Here is a 24298-nt window from a genome sequence, read left to right on the forward strand (position 1 = left end):
ACCATTAAGTTAAGTCCTGTGTTTTTTAAAGTGTGCCTACTCTGGGTTTGTAAGATTGGTGGAGACCTTGGGGTAGTATTTGCCAGTGTTTTGGGTACCCATTAGTGTTGTGTTGTGTTAAGGTACCACGTGGGCTCACTACCCCCTAAGCTGCCCAAGCTTCAAGTGCTTCACTAGTAGTACTTTACCCTAGCTTGTTCTCAGTGTAAACCTTGTTTCCTGCTTATGTGGACCAAGGCTTTTAACGTAAGATAGTGTGGTAAAGTAATTATTATTATTGTTATTGGTGTGAATGTATATGGGAGGTTGTTAAGGGGTTAATAAATAAGTTAGTAAAGGAGTATCCATTGTTCCTGTGTAGGAGATCTATGATCAACCTCTAGACTGACATTGTGTAGCCAATTAATATTCACTGTGGATATTTTACTTGGGGGCCGGGCCTTTTAGATCTCCCATATTTGATAACTCTTAATGCTAACTACTGCCCCTACATCCATTTATACTAGATCCTCCATAGTACAGACTCCCATTTTTAACAAGCATGTACACACAGAAATCACAATTGCGTGATATATCAAATGAACAAATCCACATAGGCCATGATGAGTATTCGAACTTACGCCCGGGATGATACCAGACGCTGCCTTAGTCGATTGCGCCACTACATGGTCAAAAGAATTGCAACCGGAAGTTCTGCTGACCTCACACGGATCCTGCAGCCTCTCCGAGACACAAACCAGGGTTTTTCACAATTCCCCCATGCACTCGGGCTCTTTCAACATGCTGTTCTACCTCTTCGCCCTTACTTCAGTACCCACAGAAATCACAATAGTGTGATATATCAAATGACCAAATCCACAAGGGCCGTGACGAGGTTTCCAACTTACGCCCGCCCTTTTACCATGTCGTGGCACAATCGACTGATGCAGCGTCTGGGATCATCCCGGGCGTAAGTTCGAATTCTCATCACTGTCCTTGTGGATTTGTTCATTTGATATATGCGTCTGTGGGGTCGACCGCTGGATGTAATGTACTTGAGTTGAGGACGGGTTATACTGCTTGCCTAGTTCCACTAGCGAGGACTAAGCCAAAGCACTACAGCTGATCACCCCCATCCCGCCCCCCTCCCTTTCCCTCAACGGGTGGAACTACGCTCCGTCACTCTCAGTTTGGCTTAGCAGCTCCCCGAGGTGAGGAGAAACCACACAAACGTAAGGCCGCGACTGCTGCAAATTCGTGGTCTTCCTCATTAGAGTCCTTGGTGGCAGATACCTTTGATATCGCTCGCCTTATGCGCTTTTGTTCTCGTATTGGCATCCTTGGTGACATTTAACGCTGTTTGAATATCCTGCAACTTTGATGGTGCTACATAGTCTTCCCGGCTTGGTGCCTTCTTTTTAAATCCACTCGTATCAAGCCACCCAATGTACAATCACTGGCACAATGTACATACCTTAACATATATTTTTTTTATGAATACAACACACTAATCTGTTTTTTATGGTTATTAAGGTTACGAAAAGTAGATCTATTGTCCACAGATTTATCTGAAATCAGTTAATAAATGCATAAATCAAGTCATCTGTTAGTCATACTAAGAGGTAAAAGCATGCTAATAGCTCAACAAAGAGGGGTCACGTTCCTAAAATGTTCTAACCTAATTTCTTCAAAGTCACGGTAATGAGACTTTTCTACATGATAATGTTATCACTCATGGCAATGAAAGACATTTTACCTGATAAGGTTCATTTGTATGAAAATAAAACAAACTCTACAAGATACCTGCAAACTTCTTTGTTCACTTGGTGTTAAACTTGTCAGCTAACAAAATAATTTACAACAATTATATTAGATATTATTAAAGACAATTATTCAAATTTAATGCTTAGATTTATCCTTGAAGAACACTCACTACCAGAAGAACACACTAATTTACACAACTTAATTTGTTTATTTAAAAGTATAATTTTCACTGAGCAATTAGCAACAATAACTGGATATAAATACAGTTTTACAGTAATGTAGACTTTGCCTTGTTATTAGCCAGACTTTACAGACTAATTGATGTCCCACTTGACTGGCTATTCTAGTGGGACATCATCGAACTCCGATGGAAGTTCCACAGTGGCTTGTTTTCTTTTGCTTTCCTTTCTCTAGAGAATTTACAGGGTATCTTCTTCAGTTTTACTGGCCAGCACAAGAACTTATCTATCTCAGACAACAAGGATACATGAGGATCTGCACGTTCAGAAATTTGAACGTGTTCTTACAAGGTTATTGGTGCCTCCAGTGCAAGCCTGACTGATCATGTTGAGTTTCTTCACTCATCATGTTGTCAGTATTTAGGTGTAAGGTATACCTTACGCATCAGAGTAGCGACAATACTGGCTGTCTGTTTCATTCCATGCATGTGGTGATTAGCTGAAGAAATAAACGTAAAACAAAATAATTACACATTGTTTTAAAATAAAAGAAATACAATGAAATAACACAATCTGATGTGATTTGCAGAATTAACAATTAGGAAGCAAGATGATGCTTTCACTTTAAATTTTCCCTTTAAATATTAAAATACCTTTGATAAATATATGTCATATTTCAAATGTTATTTTACGTTAATCCGGCAGTCACATTATCCCTAAAACTTTGCACTGTATTTAGGTCCCTTTCCAACTGTGCATAAAATGATAAAACACTATTTTTATATCATAAAACATTTTTTCAGTTATTGTGAGAAATTGTATAATTATTAATATAGTTTATAATTATAAACTTCATTGTTTTATTAATTAAAGTTTGCCTGTAGTGAGGGGAAGAAATTATGAAAACATCAAATTTTGAAAGGGGATTAGGTCGTGTGTATAGTATATGTGAATATATATTGTATATGTATATGATATTGTATATGTCGACAATACCATACGGCAATGAGTTGATAAGAACAACGTTGTCAACTCCGTGACAACGTTGTCGATTCTTGTGAATTTGTCTGTGTTCGAAAAATCAAATCATTGCTCCTGCTTTTTAATGTTTGGAAGTCATTTGAAGCATGACTACCTTTCCAATATTGTTGAAGAGTTTTTTTTATTACATATGGACAGAACACAACTACTGTATATTCGAATTTCCGTCCCATGAATGTCATCAATAGTTTCACTAATGTTTCCCATTTCATATATTTCATTAAACGCAATTTTGAAGTTTGCAAGTATCAACTCCTCGCACAGACCTCTAGCACAGTGGTCTATTTTCTCGACTCAGAACCAAGGGACCAGGGTTCAATTCCCAGACAAGACAGAATAAATTTGGCCACGTTTCCTTTCACCTGATAAAACTACTCACTCTAGAAGTAAAATAGGTTCCAAGGAGTTAGGTAATTGTTGTGGGGTTGCACTCTGGGGAAGGTTAATAGTTGGCCTAGGGCGGGGGTGGCAAATAGTTTTTGAGCTCGTGTCCAAATAGAAAATTTGGGCACATCTAAATTGCCCAAATTCTATAAACATCCTCTGGCATACCTATGTGAATTTTCAGCTGCAGATTATAATTTATTATGTACGTAATAATTATGTAATTATTATGATTATTATTATGATTATTATTATGATTATTATTATGATTATTATGTAATCAAATCAAATCAAATATTTATTCAGGTAAGTACATACCTACCAGGTGAGATGCAAAACATTGAAGGATTTATAGATAGAGCAAGTACATACAATGCCTAAAGTCACTATTACGCAAAGCGTTTCGGGCAGGATAAACACTACGACTAAAACTTAATACTAATTGAGATTAAAGCATAAATTGTGTTGAGAAAATAAAAAAAATAACAAAGGGGGGAACATGGCAGAAAAATAGCAAATATACAATTTGGTCAACAAACTGCATTGTTTAAAATAGTAGACTTGGTTGACATTTAGGGGTGAGGTAGGTTACATGGACTTAATTAGGTAGTACTTAATTTTTATCTTTGACTTGTTGGAAGAGGTACAGTCTTTGACATAATTGGGAAGGTCATTCCACATTCTGGGTCCCTTGATTTGTAAAGCATTTCTAGTTTGATTAAGTCGTACTCTTAGAATATCAAGTAGGTATTTGTTTCTGATGCTCGGCAGCAGTATAGCACTCGGTACCTTTACTCAAATCTCTGAATGTTAAATATTAAGTCACTGCACATCTTCTCATGTGTACTCTATATATTTAAAACTCTGAATTGTAATGTCAATCCTGAGCTTAAAAGCTTCTTAGAAGGTTGTAACAGAACCCATGAGCACCACACCAGAAACAAATACCTATTTGATATTTTAAGAGTACGACTTAATCAAACTAGAAATGCTCTACAAATCAAGGGACCCAGGATGTGGAATGACCTTCCCAATCATGTCAAAGGCTGTACCTCTCTCAACCAGTTTAAGATGAAAACTAAGTACTACCTAATTAACTCCATGTAACCTACCTTACCCCTAAATGTCAACCCATGTCGTACTATTTTTAAAAAATGCTGTTTGTTGACCAACTTGTATATTGACTATTTTCTACCATGTTCCCCCCTTTTTATCTTTTATTTTATATTTTTTTTCAGCGCAATTTATACTTTAAGCAATTAAGTTTTAGTCTAAGTGTTTTTCCCCCACCTCACCTTGCCCGAAACGCTATGCGTACTAGTGGCTTTAGGTATTGTATGTACTAGCTCTACCTATCTATGCATCTATGTATGTACTTTTCCTAAATAAAATATTATTATTATTATTATTATTATTTATTATTATACAGTTGACCACACACTAGAAATTGACGAGATGACGACGTTTCGGTCCGTCCTGGACCATTATGAAGTCGATAGTGATTAGACGAGATTGACTGATTGATGAAGATTAAGCCACCCAAAAGATGGTATGGGCATGAATAGCTTGTAAGTGGTGGCCGTTTGGAGCCAGTATCAATAGCTGATACTGGAGATCTGTGGAGGTGCGACTGCACCCTACGGAGAGGTCGGGACCTCTTAAGATGAGGGAGGCAAGGGCATTAAGTAGGCAAGAGATAGGTGAGGAGGTGGAAATCTTAGAAGATAAGAGCAAGGTAAATGATACGGAAGATTAGGTGTAATAATAGGAATAAAAAAGGGATCCTAAGAGAAACAAGATAAAGACAAAGAGACATAAAAGGAAGGGTAGGCTTATGTTAAGTCACGTTTGTTAGAAAGTTTTGAACATTTGAGAATATAATGAGAAAGAGAAAAAGTCAACAGCAACAAAGCCAGGACTCAGGTTCATGTTGGGTGGGCTGTGTATTAGAGCCAATTCGACAAGACGGTGTCTGTGTAGAGTAGAGGGAGGAAAGATTATTTTAGAGGAAGCTCAATCAATAGGATGATTAGAATCCCTAACATGACAGAAGAAAGAATTGTTCGTGTCTGCAGACTTAACACTTCTTTTGTGTTCCTTAAGTCTGTCATTTAGTGTACGTTTCACCAAAGTATTCGAGAGAACAAGACGAACAGAAAATAGAGTGCACACCAGCAGCATTAGAAGCAGGAGGAGCAGTGTGAACTAGAGTGCTACGAAGAGTGTTAGTTTGTCGAAAGGCGAGCTTTATATAGAGAGACGAAAGGTATTGGTAAGAGTTTTGAGTTAAGATATGGAGAGAGGGCAGAGCTCAGTGTGCTCAATAGTGTTGGGAGCAGGTTTAGGATGAAAGAAATTTAAAGTAAAGTGAAAAGTTGTTACGGACCCGGATTCAGCGTCCGAGCCTGGAGCAGTGACAAACACGCCATCTGTGGGTCAGCTCCCGAAACCCCCGCCAAACGAACGACGACACCTAGTGAGGACAGCGTGTGCTGGCCTCGAGGACCAGTTTCCAGTCTGGTTCAGCGCTCAACACCGCCGCTCCTGACCTCTGGTGAGGTGGTGCTCCGACGACAGCGCCATCTATGGACTGGATACGTCAGGTGTTAGTATCTGAGCCTGTGAGTGTGGTGTATTAGTGTCCCGGTTATTAATGACGTGTCTGCTTACAGAGCCGACCTGGGACCACTGTGTTGAAGGTGTAGTCAGTCTACCCGAGGCAGCCAGTCTCCATACTGTGAAGTTTGCTGCAGCTGTTGTGACGTCGTCCCACCGGAAGAACACTGTGGTGTGTTAAGCCTGCCAGTGGAGTGGCAGTGGAAGGATTTACCCGGGACCGACGGTCGGAGACGATAATCCACTGGGGTATTGAGGACAGGAGGGTGATTGGTGATATCACACGAGACTCCTGTCTAGGGCGTACCCCTTATATCGTTCGTGGAGTGGCCGTACCAGCCTTGGTGGCTCAGTACCTGCCAGCAGACCTGCTGGACGTGTGGTTGACGGCCTCCACGACGGTGCCCCCAGTGGACCTGTGTAGTGGCTGACCTGTGGCCAGGGTAGACTCGGCGTTCTCAGAGGACACGTCTCGAGGCCACGAAGGAAGCACCGCGGACTCAGCACCTAGCTTCAAGGATCCATAGTCTCCAGCAGAAGACTATAGTGTTGATCCCCTTGTAAAGTGTTAATACCCCTCCCCCTTGTGTACTCTTTTATTATATATATTTAAACGGTGAAGGTGAATATTATATTATATTAAGTTCTTACCTTTCTTTCCCTACTCCCTTTAAGTTACTTGCGTCACGGATCTCATCCCTTGATAGCCACTACTGGCTTGGGAACGGATACCTATATCTTCCTCTAACAACATCAGAGCAAGAACCCCGTTGCGTCCCGAGAGGGCCGTAACAAAAGTAAACTCATCAATATGAGTATGGGAGAAAAGTATTTTTAAAATCAGTTATATTTCCTAATATGAAAACCATTCTGATCAAAATATAATTATTTTGATTGGTGTCATCGTGATCACTTGGGAACACAAACTGAGCAACATAACAATCTAAGGAATATCAAGGACTGTACTGTACTGACAATCATATTAGTACAGTACCTTATACAAGGGCTGGTATGATACCATCCGGACACAATCTATCGATAACTGAAAAGATTAGAACTGCTCCTGTACAAAGATTGAATGGGAAGATTTCCTCATGAATATGACTAATTGCTCTGTATTTAAAAAACATTACATTCTCAAATTGTGAAGATTTCTGTCCAGAACAGGCAGCTGCTGTTTCTCAACTTACTATAAGGTATAACAAGGTTGGACTCACAACCGTTGCTAAAGTTTATAATGATACTGGTTCATTTTTAGCTCACGTAGGTCTTTCATGATTCCCTGAATATCTTTAATTATGTGACTAGTCAATTTGCTACCTCACAAGAGATTTAATAAAGCTTTTTATTGACCTATCTATATTCAGTCTCCTATAAAGAATCTGCAGTATGATATCTTTCAAAAAGACAAATCATGTCTTTGACAAATCAAGGGGCCTGACAGCTGAGTGGACAGCGCTTCACATTCGTAGTCCTGAGGTTGCGGGTTCGATACCAAATGGGCAGAGTTTCTTTCACCCTGATGCGACTGTTCACATATCAGTAAATAGGTACCTGGGAATTAGACAGCTGCTACAGGCTGCTTCCTGGGGGGGGGAGGGTTGTAACAAAAAGGAGGATTGGTCAAGGACCGGGCCGCTGGGACGCTAAGCCCCAGTAATCATCTCAAGATAACCTCAAGATGTCTGGTAGCGATTGTAAAATATGTTTATCATATAACATTCACTGCATATGAAACATGTTTAGCAATCAAAATTTTTATATTTTGCCTATGTGGCTATGTACATACATCAAATGACATTTAGCTATAATGCAAATGTAAAACTGCTTGGGTATTATATAATTAGCTAATACAAATTTTAGGAAGATACAAAGAAAATTTTGTAGTTAAGAAAAATTACAAAGAAAGTATTATAAAAGTGTTCAACAGTTGGCAAACTCGGCCAAGATCCATACTCATCCTTAAAGATGAGTAAGGAACCTTATGGAATTTTCTATAAGGCTGGAGCAAGGGTGTTTAGGAAAGATTCCTGCTAAACTAGTGTTGGAAGAAGGTTTGACTCTCAATTGGGCTTCCACGATGCCCTCTGGGGAGGTTGAAGCTTACTTGAGGAAATTATCGAGTGGGCTACGCTCAGAAATTTAACCTTTACCTGCATCAAACCACATATTGATTTTTATTTGACTGTTGTACAGATAATTACCGTATTCTTATGGAAAATTGCTATAAATCATAAATTGGTATAAATGAATTAGGCATATTCCTATACCAGCGTATATACTCAATTTAAAGGAAATACTCACAAGGACAGTGGGATTCGTAGTTAATAATCATATATCTATTGACATTTATCATCATGGACAGCAAATCTTCATAGGTGTATTCCTTGCCCAAGACATGAACCAACGACTGTATGAACCAGGAACCATTAGAGATGTTGCGCCACGAATAATGACCTGAAATTAATCATAGTTTGAGAAAAGTTAAATTCACATTCATAGAATAGGCCTAATGAAGTGCTCCTCACAAACATTTCCCCGGTAATTTGAGAAGCTTGGCTAAGTTTTCTTATCTTTATACACAATTTCCCATTATTTATAGCCACATTCTTTCTCACTTTATCCTTAAATCTTATTCTTAGGTTCCATTTTAAACTCCCTTTTGTCTCATTCTTACTGTCTTCCAGTATGCCCACCTTTCTAAGCACAGAGCACCCGCTAACTGATATCATGCATTTATTCAATCATCATAGACAACTGAAGGGAAGAGCTGCCTCTTGAGTATCAGAAAATATTTATTATTTTTTAGTTTTTATACACGAGGGAACATGTGCAGAAAATTTATGACTCCTGTTAACAGGCTAACAGCTCTTCCCTCCCCGATAGTTTATCTTAACCTTTAACTTATCAGTTTTCAATGGACCACAATCCAGAGATCTGTTTACACCAGGTCCCCAATTATTGCCGTGTGAACAAAGGCAAACAGTTAAGAACCGGTAGCCAGGCCTCCTTCCTGGCACCTGGTTCAAACCCAACTTCCACTGTTTTCACACACACTCTCTCACACACTGCCCAACAGCATATTGGCTAGTGTATCACACACTATATATTCTGGATATATTAAAGGCATCTAGGTACAAAGCTCTCATGACCTCAGGGATAACTGTTCTGTACAATTATACATACGATACCTGGTATGGTGGACCAGCAGATTAGGAAATCAGCCGCTACCGGAATTCTGTAGGACAAGTAACCGCAGTCAGTCTCATCAGTAGGTCGAGAGCGTTCCAGTGTCACGCCAGTGTCCAGACGCTCTCCACGACATGCCTGCAAAACATCATGTCAAAGATATGAATAATGAAGATTTTACGAGAAAATTTATATTTAAAATATGTTTGTAGCTCTCTACATATCTGCAGTCTATATTATACAGAACTTGTCCGTTCTGACATTCTGGCTGTCACATGAAACAGAAAGTGTATACATGTAAAGAAGTTGGTAATGGTGGCGGAAAGTGTACAATTTCAGGATTGATAAGGTCAGACGATGTAATGGAAAGTGACAGTAAAATAATACAGAGGGAATGAACTGTTCAGGGCACAGTATATTAGGGAAAAAAAATCCCACAGAGTTAAGTGAATATATAACAAATAATATTGAGAGTCAAAGGGAATTAAACAGTGGTCTGTTTGTATTTCATACATATATATGAATTAAACAGTGGTCTGTTGTTTCGGGGTTTTGAAGTGAGTAGAATGTAAATATGTGTTTATTGGCTGTTGATCAAAGAGAATGCCTTGAAAGAAACCAACGTCGTCTATGCCTTCACCTGCCCACTTGGGGACTGTCAGCCACAAAGATCTCAGTATATAGGCAAGACAACAACGTCATTCTCTAGGCGATTAACAATACATAAGCAAAAGGGCTCCATCAAGGAGCATATAATCTCCTCAAACAACCAGACCATCACAAGAGAAAGCTTAACAAGCAACACAGAAATTATCGACAGATACAATGACAACAGGAGAGACGACATCAGCGAGGCCCTACACATCAAAAAGTCAAAAACCAGCAATCAAAAGCCAATAAGAACATTACATTCTACCCACTTCAAGACCCTGAACCAACACAGAAGCAAGAAGATAAAACACGCAATGATGTACCCATTGATTCACTTATACATCTCAATCATGTACTGTATTACCTCACCACAAGCGAATATTAGCATTGGCAAAATATGTAAAATTGTCTTTGAAAATGTAAGAAGTGTCTTGCAAAACTGGTTCGAGGCGTCAGACCATAAATAAAGTGTGAAATTAAATTTTGGAGAATTAATTTTTCATCTACCCTCGACAGTGAAGAAAAGCATCAGAAATATTGAGAAGATTCGGGTTAGTCATTAATCTTACCTTTTCGGTCATATTCAACAACATATGTTAGCTTGAATCGTCCTCAAGCCAATATGCAACTGAAAACTCCATACCCCAGAAGGGTTCGAACCCAGACAGCCAAGAGCACTATGCACCATGGCGTACCTGGTTCCTTAACAACTCGACTACCGTGACTGTACTAAGGTCATTGGAAGCCGAGGCTATATTCCCAACTAGCCAACAGCACTTGGTAAGCTTGGGCATAAATATTTCATCGAATCACCTCACTTTGTGGGGCCACGTGAGCAACGTGAGTTGAGTTATGAGACAGAATTAACGTCAGTCTGTTAATTCTTGATGTAACTGAAGCCTGTGTTATAACAGGCTACCACCTGTTACTGGCGGTGGTGTTAAACACCGCCTGCCAGTGTGATGCTGGAAGTGAAGTTGTATTTTGTCACCGTGATGATTCTGTAGAGCATTGGCCCATAATTTACTGATGAAGGTGAACTCGCTGGCGTGTGGACCATATATAACCCAAACAGTGCCTCATCTTATTGGGGCAGACATCTCCCGTCACGCAGGGTGCAGTCACACCTCCACAGATCTCCAGTATTAGCTCTTGATACTGGTAATGGCTCAAAAGGGCCACCACTTACGGGCTATTCATGGCCGTGCCACCTTTTGGGTGGCTTAATCTTCATCAATCAATCATCTTATTCCATTCACTTGGGCTCTAATAAACTCGAACCATGGACCCCACGCCTGTGAGGCCGAAGATCTAACGACCAAGCTATTGAGTAGTCTTAATAAGTAAAGTTTCCAGAAGTTTCCAGTTTGCCAAACTAGAATTTTCGACTTTCCCTGACAACTACTGAAGCACAGAGGAATTAACATGCTAAACATGTTAATACCTTAACATGCTAACAATACACTCACTCCACACATTCTCATGTGATATATACATGAAGCAAACTTTAATCCTAAATGCTAATCTTGATCTGAAACTTTTCCTTGACAGGTGTAATAGAAGCCATGAGCGCCACATCAGAAATAAATATGTCTTTGTTATCCTCAGAGTCAGGCTATATCTATGCAAATCCTCAATGCAAATAACAAGACCCAGTCTATGGAACTCACTCAATAATGAATTAAAAATTTGTCCAACTTATGCCTTATTCAAAAGTAAAACCAAAAAGTACTTAATTTCATCCTCATGGTATCTTTCCTTGTGCCTAAAACTTTCACCATATATTGTACTACCCACTTCCCCAATATTAGTACTTAAGACATACTGTATATGGTGGTGTAATCACCTCTGTCAATTTATATTGTAGTTATATGTTTATATACATTTTGCTACAATGTACCTTTTCTTACCTGATATGTTAGCTTAAGGACCTGCCCCGAAACGCTATGCGTGTTAAGGAGGCATCAGTTCCAAATATGCAATTAATGAAAACTAGTTTGATTTCAATCAAACTTTTTTGACGAATTGTATATGAAAAGTGTGTCATTTGGTCCAAGTCTCAGCATCGTAGCGTAAATAGAAGGGAGAAAAAAAATATTGTGTCAAAAATTTTCCATAATTTTCAAAAATTAACATCAAACACGTGTCAACTGACATCATGTCTATGACTCTCAGTTATCACAATAGCGTTTATTAAAAAAATTAGTTTTATAAAAAAAATTAAGTTAAAAAAAATTAATGTTATTTTTCTTATTTGTTTATCGGACGATTTGCATGAAAATTAATCACCTGACTGCACGTAAGCCTATTTGAATGGGTGCCAATTTTGGAGGAAATTGGTTGATGTCAACCTCAGTGACAGATGGCAGTACCTTAGACTTTAACTTTTAATGATTTACTTATCAAATAAAATAAACGGAGTTGCTACTCTTTCATTTTTATTACATTTACATGAAACATACACCTTATATGTAAAGTTTATATCTCTAAAATCTGATGCAAGCGTTTTTTCCTAATTTCATTTATTGATTTTATAATAGCAATAAACATGATATATTTGCATTTTTTTTAGGGGGGGGGGGGAACTTTGACTATTTGTATTAGTAAAACTAAACATATTTTGGAAAATCAGCGGCAACAGATCCTTTATTATATGCTAATGTGTCAGAAAAGTGTCATAGAATGGTTATATCTGAAACGTGTGGTTGAAGTAACTTACTGAAAATGTGTAATATTCGTTGAAAAACAATCTCCCTCTCTATTTAAGCTGCAGTTCTGAAGCTTGGAACAATTGCAGCCCTTTTCATATACAACTAGTCAAAAAAGATTTGTTAACATTGAACAAAGTTCAAAAAACTAACTCATGCACCATTAATGGCTTTGCATGAATGTAAAAATACCAATCTTATGTAATCTCACCAACCCATTGTACCTTGTAAATAAATATTATTCTTATTCTTAATCTTATTCTTATTATTATTAATATTATTAATATTATTAATATTATTAATATTATTAATATTATTATTATTATTATTATTATTATTATTATTATTATTATTATTATTACTATTATTACTATTATTATTATTATTATTATTATCATTATTATTGTTATTGTCATTGTTAATATTATTATTATATTAAAATGCATAGATATTTAAGTATTAAAATAAAAATTCCAATAACATAGCTAGAACAAATACACACAATAAAAAAGGTACATTTCAGAACACCGTGAGCCATCATCAAGTCAATTTCATAATGGTCCAGGACAGTCAGAAAATTTCCCCCACTTAGGTGGGAGAAATTTATGGTCATTGTGGGTTAATATTAATTATATAAGCATGCTGTTAATTATTTAGGTTAATGTTAAGTATTTAAGCATGCTTTATACATGATAGTCTTACCTGTATGAAGAACAACTTTGGTTTTCCAGCGAGAGATTTACATTGATCGCTTTGAAAGCTCTCAAAAAGATACTCTGCTTTTATGTGGCCATCCCTACACCACAAGATATCTTGTTCCCCGTGTGACATGAACACCACAGCTAGCATATCACAATCTGTGTGATCAGTACCGAAAGCCACTGAAAATAGGAGTGTAAAAATAAATTTCATTAGATTATCAGCATTAAATATTGGAAGTTTAAACTCAGATAATTAAGTTGACAATAATAAAAATATATATATTATACTTCCGACCTCGTCAAGAGAAACATGTATATCAAGTCTCGTTGAAAGTTAGAGCGTTAAGTGTAACGAATACTAATTTCTGAGCAAACCTCGGTAGTTTGTGTTTAACTCACTGGCAATTCGTAAACATGCTTAACATATCAAGCTCATGGTGGATCTGTTAATCCACAGAGATAGGTACCTCTACAAATCACCCTGCTCCTTAAGGGGCATACTGAATAGTTAGCCACAAGAGAGCTAATTTTCTGACATAATAGAGTATTTGTTTCTGATGATTTGCGAGTTGGACTATACTGAAAAGTCCCAATTTCAGTAATCACTGGCTGACCTTATCAGCTGTTGTTTGGGCTATTTTTTACCATTTGTTCTCAACTTAAAGCATGTGTTACTCGATCCCTGAATGGGTTTATATCCTACTTGCAGCCCTCTATGGCTTCGATCATCTGTCCCTAATTTAACCCCCCCCCCCCTACAAACTGTCCCTAATTGATATTTTCTTATTGGTTTCTGTGTTTTGTGATTATTTTCTGTGGAGTTATCTAGGGAAGCAGCCTCGTAGAACCTTTCTCAGATATGAGGCACTTAAAGGACTGAAACTCTCCTAAGAGGTCCCTCAGTTGCTCCCATCTCTACCCATTTGATCCTATCTCAAACATGCTTAGGTATCATGCGCATTAAGCGAAGGTTGTTTTCTCATCTTACAGCAAGTGTTTTCTGACAGTGATGGACTTAGATGCTCCCCACTGTCTCCTTGCCTTTAAACTGTTAATACAGTATAAAGATTTATCTGGTTAAAGTCTCTTGCTTCAGTATCACTATAAATTTTTCTTTTATTCTCCTCAAACATTTGCTTTTATCATCTCAAATTTTATTCTTTCATTTCTTACATCTTTTAAAATCATCTATTTTTAGATCACCTATTCAAAATCTATTTAAAATCACCATCATCTATTAACACACTGTCCAATGCTCAAAGAGTTGCAAAAAATGCAACAAATTAATTCCCAGTTGGCCTCTTCATTTACCTGATAAAAGCCTTTGATACTGTAAACCATAACTACATCTTACTTAAACTGCATCAATGGTATGATGCAAACTGAATATGAATATAAACTGAGCATGGTATCTGAAGCCTTGCTCTGAACTATATTCGTTCCTTCCCCACTCTACCAATGACAGCAGGAGTGCCGCAGGGCAGCATCCTAGGACCTCTCCTATTTCTTATGTACATCAATGATTTGCCAAATGTTTCTAACATTCTTAAAACTATACTATTTGCTGACGATACTAGCTTCAATTTTTCTGACCCCAACCCCCAGACACTAAATAATATTGTAAATAATGAATTAAAAAAGTCCACTCATGGTTGGCAATCAACAAACTTGCATAACATTGAAAAGACGAAATATATTTTATTTTGTAATAATTCCATCATTCCATCCAGTAATTCCATCTATCATCATACTATCATGCAAGAGGAGCTACACATTTATGGATCATCCAATAAAATTAGCAGACTTCTAGATGTTACTACTGCTCGGCTTAGACTCTGTTACAAGTATCTCTGGGAATTTTCATTATCTGCTGATGTAGACCTGACCAAATGTAAACTGTGTCAACAAAATTATTCGCACACCCTCCGTCACTATGTGATGGAGTGCGAAAAGATACGTGAATTTAGAGACAATTCTATAACCAATGTTCCAACGATGTGTCAATATTTCATTCAAAATGATCTGCTACCAGAAATTTTAGCCAAATATCCCCAGTTTGCTAACCGTAGGTAGTAACTAAGTGATTGTAACCTATCCACCGCTGCCCACTGGATGGGGGGGGGGGGCAGTTTACAGGACAAACATATCAATTGTGACACTAGCTTTCCACATATGTCAGTTGCTTAATTTAGAAACTGTACTTGTGGTCGATCTCGAACCCATTGTTGATGTGACGACTTATATTGAATTTTATAACTAGCTCATCAAGATTGTAACTAAATGAATTGTGGGGTTCAGTCCCTGAGCCCATTATGTGCCTCTGTAACCCTTTCCACTACCGCCCACAAGATAAGTATGGGGTGCATAATCAATGAACTGAACTAAACTTCATAATAAATCTTCAAATCAAATTTAACATCAGATAGACAATGTTAACACCAGCAATAAAATCGAGGGAAAGTTCCTTGGCCTATAAATACACAAGAGACTGAACTTCAGCACCTACATACAACACATATACAAAAAAGTCTCAGAAAAGATTGGTATATTCTCTAAAATCAGAAATTATATTCCAAACTCTGCTCTCCTCTTACTATACAGTACCTCGCGCTAATCTATCCTATCTTACATATGGTATCTGTGTATGGAGTTCCACCATTGTAAACTACCTCAAGCCCATCATCACTCAGCAAAAATCTGCTATCAGAACTGTAGCAAACTCTGTACCACACTATAAATAAATATATCCTTGACGTCCCCAGAGTCAAACTAATACTGTGCAAACTCTCCATGCCAATAATAGGACCCAGTCTATGGAACTCCCTGCCTAATGAATTAAAAACATGTCTATGCCTTATTTAAAAGTAAATTGAAAAGTATCTAATTTCATCCTCATAGTTTCCTACTTTGTGCTTCAAACTTAAACTGTATCTTGTATTACCACCTTCCACAATATTAGTATATAGGACATATCATCACTAGTGTAATCACCTTTGTTAATTTATATATTAGTTATATGTTGACATACATTTTGCTACAATGTACCTTTTCATCTTACTTGATATGTTAGATTAAGGACCATAGATTCGAATCCCCCTCATGGTTCCTACTGATATTCAACTCTGTCATATCTCACATAACACTAACATGAGACAAACTTCCAGATATTCCACTGGCAGCTTTTCTATTATATACACACTTAAGCATTATCAATTTAGTTATTTCTAACCTTTCATCATTTACATGATACCAAGTGTACCTTATGGAGTACAGTCTATCTTCATGCTTACAATATTTACAGTGTTAGTAATATTTTTTTTACTGTAAATATCTGTGTACTTAATATCGTATCAACAGTAATATTAAAGGTGAACCTTAGAAAATTTTAATCAGTAGAGAAGAAACTCAAAGTAGGTGGAGGTAATATTTACAGTTCTGTACTTTGAAAGAAGCATAGGTCACACTGAGAAAAGTTTCATAGGTCACACTGAGAAAAGTATCATAGGTCACACTGAGAAAAGTATCATAGGTCACACTGGGAAAAGTATCATATGTCACACTGAGAAAAGTATCATAGGTCACACTGAGAAAAGTATCATAGGTCACACTGAGAAAAGTATCATAGGTCACACTGAGAAAAGTATCATAGGTCACACTGGGAAAAGTATCATAGGTCACACTGTGAAAAGTATCATAGGTCACACTGAGAAAAGTATCATAGGTCACACTGAGAAAAGTATCATAGGTCACACTGAGAAAAGTATCATAGGTCACACTGAGAAAAGTATCATAGGTCACACTGGGAAAAGTATCATAGGTCACACTGAAAAGTATCATAGGTCACACTGAGAAAAGTATCATAGGTCACACTGAGAAAAGTATCATAGGTCACACTGAGAAAAGTATCATAGGTCACACTGAGAAAAGTATCATAGGTCACACTGAGAAAAGTATCATAGGTCACTCTGGGAAAAGTATCATATGTCACACTGAGAAAAGTATCATAGGTCACACTGAGAAAGGTATCATAGGTCACACTGAGAAAAGTATCATAGGTCACACTGAGAAAAGTATCATAGGTCACACTGAGAAAAGTATCATAGGTCACTCTGGGAAAAGTATCATATGTCACACTGAGAAAAGTATCATAGGTCACACTGAGAAAGGTATCATAGGTCACACTGAGAAAAGTATCATAGGTCACTCTGGGAAAAGTATCATATGTCACACTGGGAAAAGTATCATAGGTCACACTGAGAAAAGTATCATAGGTCACACTGAGAAAAGTATCATAGGTCACTTTGGGAAAAGTATCATATGTCACACTGAGAAAAGTATCATAGGTCACACTGGGAAAATCATCATAGGTCAAACTGAGAAAAGCATCATAGGTCACACAGAGAAAAGAAGGGCAAATGTGAATGTGATATTGTTTTGGTGGTTGGCTCCTACAAAGAGTACAGGAAAGAATACCAGAGGATATACCAATGGGAGAGAAATGCTCCTCCTTAGAAAAATGGAAAAGATACAGGTATTGATGGGGTACTGCATCAATACAGTATTTCTATGGGCAACATAGAGCATTTCCCATGCTCTATGTTGCCCATAGAGCATGGGAAATTTTAAAGCATAAATGTTAACACCTAATATATCTATAATCACATTTTAAGTGATTTTTGTATAAGGAAGCAACATTACAAGAAAGAAACAGGTGAAGCAGTGTATTTTTCTTGTCTTTCAAAATATTTCCTCTCACAAATGCTTCCTGAAGGCATCTCTGGTTGCAATATGTCCCTCACTCGCTGGGTTTGTCCCATATAGCTCGCTGCATTGAGGTTGCGCTCTACATGTATTTTTAGCACTGAACAAATTTATGATGGAAACTGTATTCAACTAACTGAGGCACGGAAGATAATAATAAGATGGACAGACATGGCAAGTGTGAATGAGATAGAAGGGGAAAGTGAGAGTCCCTACTCTCCGCATACAAGATTCCTATGTTCCTGATTCCTGTATGCGGAATCAGTTTGTTAATGAGGGAGTAAAGGTTAAACAACATTTAGAGGACAAAGCACACTGCATATACCACCATAACCTAGAGGGGTTCAACTGCATTGAAATACAAAACACGGTCGAGGTCATGGTGGCGATGTTATCAATATTTATGTAATTACTGTACTGTAAATAAGTCTATGGAATCCAATATGTTAAGATGATAGAAATAAATATGTTAAGATGATTTGGGGCTAAAAAGCTTATGTAATAAAGGTCTAACGAACATTATTATATGTAAAAGATACTTACAGTCCTGAATTTCAGCTTTGACGCGGGCGACGGTCAAGTTATTATGGACCGTCACTTTAAACCCTAAATTTTCAAACAACGTCTGAGCTTGGTCACGGTCGTGATCAGTCCCATGACGCTCCTGTTGAATGATTGTAATTATAAAACTGTTAATATTCAAATTAAGCAATGAACTTTAATTAGTAAAGAAAGTTTGCACATACAAATATATACAATAAATATATATGCAATATATGACATCATAATATCCACAACATACTATAATTATAAACATGAATAAATAAGGTATCAGAACAATGCCGGTAGCACACTAAGATTAACATTAATATAACTGGGATGCGTGTAACGTTTGGCTCCGTCTACACATTCCTCGTCGCTTCACACAATCACATGTACTTACCAAGTTGCTCTGGCAGAGGTTGAACTTCGGCTCTCTGGTCCCGCCTCTGAACTATCAATTAACTGGTGAACAGCTTCCTGAGCCTATCTTCTTCCATCATATCTACATTTGAAACTGTTTATTTTGTCACACCGAGCAACATGTGGTGTTGCCACAGCCGAAGGGCAAGTTCGCCCTTACTTACTTACCAGAGCTTAGTCATTTCTCGTATCAGGAACGGTTGAGGGTCACTGGGCTAACAACACTACAGACCAGGCATGACAGAGCGGATTTCATCGAAACCTTTAAAATACTAAGCAATTTGGACGACGTAAATCCGAAAAATTTCTTCAAAAGGTCAGATGTGGCACGAACGAGGAGCAACGGGTTCAAGCTCAACAGGCCACAATGTAGAACAGGAAAATAGAAGGCTTTTTCGCCCATAGAGTTGTAAACCCGTGGAACCGCCTACCCGCCGAAGCCGTAAACGCCAAAACGCTGTTGGGTTTTAAAATACAGATGGAAAAGCTCATCAGGGCAAATTGGGGGACCTTTGAGCATCTTCGCCAGCATCCTGTCCTCGTCGAGGACACTAGCATAGTGTCCTAATATAGTCCTTGAGTAAAATTCTGATAAATTTGAAACTGTGGTTGGAATCTGCCTCCACCACATCACTGCCTAATGCATTTCATTTGTTAAACTCTCTGACACTGAAAAAAGTTCTTTCTAACGTCCCTTTCTAATGTCTTGGGTGCGAAGTTTCCACCTGTGTCACCTTGTTTGTGTCCCTCCCGTGCTAAATATTGTCTTTGTCTACTATCTCAATTCCTCTAAGAAGTGTGCAGGCGGTAATATTGGCTTGTGGGAGTCAATAAATACAAAAATTCCCCAAAAATACTATGATTTAGTTATAATATCAAATGTGAGTAATGAGCTGTATTGGAGTTTCTCAGATGAGAATGACAAATATATCACATTATAACTATAATCGTTGTCAAAGTAATCGCCATCTATTCAGATTTACGGTATTCACTTCTGGCAGCGTAGATATAAACTTAATCTAATCCCATTTAAACCCCAATGCAAGGGGATTATAGAGGTCAACTATTGCCAGTTATATGTTGCTAATAAGGATCATCCAATCAACTTTACTTTCAAAATCACTCTGGTGATAAAAATCAGATTAAGATAAGGCTAGTGTTAATACTAAAGCACCAAATAATAAAAATGATTATAAAGATCATCAGCATTACAAAACTTAGATTGATTTTTACTTAATGACTGAGTAAATTGTGCTAAAACTGATGACGCCAGCTGATGCATCAGCTTACTTAGTAGTATAGCTGAACAGCATTAAAAATCTTGTAAATCATTAGTATTACTATATTATGTAAGGAGATGGACGTCTGTCAATATATATGGGTAATATAGTAAATACAAGCCTATGCAAACTTCAAAATCCTGTTGAATAGCAAACAAAGACATATCTTGTTGCTGAAACAGCAGAGCATAAATCAGATGAGATTTTTTGATTACCATCAATGGTCACCCCGGGTGACCTCTCTTGCGAGGAAATGCTTCTTCTGCCAAAGCTTGTAAAATGTTTCCAGATTTCCTCTCAAGACTTTTACATATTAAACAAATGCAGAGATGTGAAATCTTGTATAGGTAAACATGTATAGGTATAGGTAAACATCATATTTAGAAAGGAGAGAAGAAAGGTATCAAATAATATACACATGGAAAATACTGAAGGGCCAGGTCCCAAATTTATACAGTAAAATTACAACATATTGGAGTGAATGACATGGAAGAAAATGCAGCCAGTGATGAACAGAGGTGCCATAGGCACAATCAGAAAACACTGCGCGAACATCAGAGCTTCACGGTTGTTCAACATCCTCTTAGCGAGAATAATAAATATTTCCGGAAGAAACGTGGACGTATTTATGAGTAAACCGGATAGTTTTCTTCAAGAAGTGCTGGACCAACCAGCACTAGTGGATATATGGGCCTGCGGACCGTGCAGGACCATCTTGGTACTGGACCATGTAAGTCATGGATCATGTTGGTCCTTGTATGGCCTGTTGGACCAAGCTCTTACAAGTCAAGCCTGAATTCGGGTCGGGTTTGGGGGAATAGAAGAACTCCCAGAACCCTCTCCAGGTAAAACCATTGGAAAATGGTCATATGGAGAGATGGTTAAAACTAACTGAGGTACTATGAATAACAGTGACAAACAAATGGCTACAGAATATGCATGTTGGAAATGTATAACATTTGGCCAAACAATTGGAGGCCTATGTTTTAATTTACTGTGTAGAAAAATGTAGTGAGCGTAGTGAATAATAAGGAAGTGCCCGAGATTACTTTAATGTTGGAGCATCACAGAGTGCAGCAAGGCGAAGACAGGCATGCAAGCCGTTCACAGAGGTTATCAACAACGTAAAGTGCCTACAGCAACGGCACAAGTTCTTGAAGATATCTGGCCAGATAAGGATCGTGTCTGATATCTTCCTCGTGGTGAAGGGAGATCTGCCATCTGCTGGTATAACTAGCAGGTATAACCACCCCATACCCTACCTGAGGAACTTGTATTCTAAGATAAAGGTGATATCTTAGAATTGATATCCAATGCTAAGTGCGTAGCATTGCACCAAATTGCACGCCAGCCAAGGGGTTACAAGTCTTGCTGAGAGAACACCATTCCCTCACAGGAGGCACTCTTATAATGCGATAATTAGTCTTTAAGAAGTCTTTACTCCAGCCCAGAATGTATAAACTGAACTGGTAAAAGATATAAGATATCTTCATTTTATCAAAGCGGTAACGATATATATAAATTAATACATGAATGCTCTTAAATACGTCGTCATTCTTGAAATACTGCTGTAATTACTTACCATAAAACCAGTATAGGAGTCAAATATACGATGATTAAATATCAAACAGTGCCCACGTTGAAGGTGATGCCCGTCGCATCGCACAGCATCACGTCTCACAGGCATTCTAGCTATTCTAGATAACTTCTCTTTCCTGAAAAGTAAAGATTAGATTTATAAATGTGACTACAATAATAGGACTACAATCAGTAAACAAATCATTGGTTGCAGGATAATGCACCTGACTGTAAATGCAGAAATTGTTAAAGACACTAATGCAAAGGAAATGTAGTTGGTGAGGAGAATATACCAGAAAGTATGAGAAACTGGCACTGTGCCAAATGATTTGAAAATTATAGCAATTATTCCACCATAAATAAGAGAAATGTAGTGAGTGCAAGAGTTATTGTGAACACAGTCAATGTGCCTGGTGTTTCCGCAAGTGAGTTTCATGTCTCTGCTCCAGATGAGATTTCTTCTAAAGAAATTCAATGTTGGTTATATGGAAACTTCACGCTACAAGAAAAAATCAGTAGGAGCCTTGAGGAGGATTTGAACCTATGCTCTGGGTACTACCAAGCCTTTGGCCACTACACAATCGTATTTCTTTGCTCACCCTCTGTTTCCGGAGGTGGAGAGAAACTCGTGCTCAAGCTCTATATTAGCCAGATAACATTCCCCGATGGTAACACTCGCCCTACGCTTCGCAAGCGATTTGGCCTGGTTTTGTATCTTGGCCGGGAAGGATTGACTAGGTACCAATCCTTATCTCTACGACTTTGTTCATCAAGTTGTTAATTGATACGTTGACGATTTGGCGGGCGGTATTCCAGAAAAAAAATATTGGTAATGACCTGCCCGAAACGCTATGCGTACTAATGACTTTATAGAAACGTAAGAACTCTTGTATATATAAACAAAAAAAAATCTTGGCCACCTTCCTTACCCTTAATTGGCCTTAGCAAAGGCCCACACAAACTACAAGGAGCTAGTAATGTCTCTCATGAGTGTTGGCTTCCCTTTCTAGCTCAGGTCCACGTAAATGTCAAGTTGTAGTTATCTTGAGATGATTTCGGGGCTTTTTAGTGTCCCCGCGGCTCGGTCCTCGACCAGGCCTCCACCCCCAGGAAGCAGCCCGTGACAGCTGACTAACACCCAGGTACCTATTTTACTGCTAGGTAACAGTAAAATAGGTACCTGGGTGTTAGTCAGCTGTCACAGGCTACTTCCTGGGGGTGGAGGCCTGGTCGAGGACCGGGCCGCGGGGACACTAAAGCCCCGAAATCATCTCAAGATAACCTCAAGATAAGATAACACGAATGTTGGTGGCCAACTGCAGAAGAATGCAAAGTGTTGCAAAGAATGATTGTAATTGAGTTTATGGCAATATGAAGAAAACACTGATAGTCCTGCTATTGAACAAGGTAAACATTTTGTTCACTGATAATTATACCACTTCCACTCTGACCAGCTAAATGCCTGAACAGGGTTTGAACACTGTGCCACTCCAACATGGAGCACAGTGAAGACAGGCAGGAAGCAAATGCTTCACTTTAAGTCTTGCATTGAAGTACTTTATACAAGTCAAATAGTATCCTTAGCATCCTGCTTTTGTAAAATTATGGAAAGGATCTTGTATTAAGCCTACGTTTTACTGAAGGAGAACCTGTCCAATTTCCTAGTTGGCATTATTATTGGGGAAATAATTGCAGGCTGTATCATTAATACTTAATGACTTCAATTTAAAATCGATAGAGGAGAAAGCAAGAACAGATGACTGTTGGACTGGCAGATTCGAAAACCGCTTCCTGGAGTCTTATGTATCAACAAGTAAAATAGCCCACAATAATGAGAAATGATGCCCCATGATCCGTGGGGGGCATCATTTGCTCCATGATCCGTGATGATCCAAGAAGGTAATCATGGAACTCGTTCAAAAATATGTGCGAAAAGGAGAAAGAAACAAAAGGGAACTGGTTGGATGTCACAGGTCGTAAAACAAGCACTGTCAACTAAGCGGAACCTCTGGAGAACGATTTAATCCACAAAGGACAATAATGTGTATGAGATACTCAAAATGCACAAAACCCGGCCACCCAAAAAAATCAGATCATCTAAAAGAAACTACAAAAGGAAACTTCCCGAAACATAAAGAAAGAACAAATCAAACTCGTTCAATGCCTATATAATGTAAAACCAAAACAAAGGATTGGTTATATGGAGTAGGACCCCTTAAGAGATGAGACTTCACACATATGTATGAAAGAGGTGAAGTGAATTTAGGAATATACCCTTAACATGCTACATAATCAGGAAGAACATTGACAAGCTAAAAGACTCAAAAGCTCCAGGTGTGGATGGAATCCAATCCAATGTTATAAAGGAATTGGCAGAAGAATTGTGTCTACCGCTGAAATTACTTTTCACTGAATTTCTGGACCAAGGGATAGTCCCGATAGATTAGAGATATGCAAATGTCACCCCTATTTAAAAAAAAAAAGTGCTAGAAAACTCAGCTGAA

At 38.1% G+C, this 24298-nt stretch overlaps 1 protein-coding gene and 1 long non-coding RNA gene across 2 annotated transcripts in view; one reads left to right on the top strand and one right to left on the bottom strand.

Moving 5' to 3' along the window:
• The window catches only part of LOC138359244 (uncharacterized), a 597135-nt gene that overhangs the window by 250066 nt on the left and 322771 nt on the right, over positions 1-24298 (top strand). The window lies entirely within an intron of this gene.
• On the bottom strand, positions 2291-21915 carry LOC138359367 (caspase-1-like). Its single transcript, XM_069318495.1, has 6 exons — positions 21799-21915; positions 18517-18637; positions 13214-13392; positions 9155-9290; positions 8268-8420; positions 2291-2421 (listed from the first exon to the last, which is right to left on the bottom strand). The coding sequence occupies exons 1-6, from the start codon at positions 21901-21903 to the stop codon at positions 2336-2338; spliced, it is 780 nt and encodes a 259-aa protein (XP_069174596.1). The 5' UTR covers positions 21904-21915; the 3' UTR covers positions 2291-2335.

Source organism: Procambarus clarkii, chromosome 90 (genome assembly GCF_040958095.1).
Source record: "Procambarus clarkii isolate CNS0578487 chromosome 90, FALCON_Pclarkii_2.0, whole genome shotgun sequence".
NCBI lineage: Eukaryota > Metazoa > Arthropoda > Malacostraca > Decapoda > Cambaridae > Procambarus > Procambarus clarkii.

Excerpts from the sequence above, each read along its gene's own strand:
- LOC138359367 (XM_069318495.1), bottom strand. The coding sequence starts at position 21,903 with ATGCCTGTGAGACGTGATGCTGTGCGATGCGACGGGCATCACCTTCAA. Across the intron at positions 18,638-21,798 it reads ACTCCTATACTGGTTTTATG|GAGCGTCATGGGACTGATCA; the intron begins GTAAGTAATTAC and ends ATCATTCAACAG. Across the intron at positions 8,421-9,154 it reads CTGCTGGTCCACCATACCAG|GTCATTATTCGTGGCGCAAC; the intron begins GTATCGTATGTA and ends GATTAATTTCAG.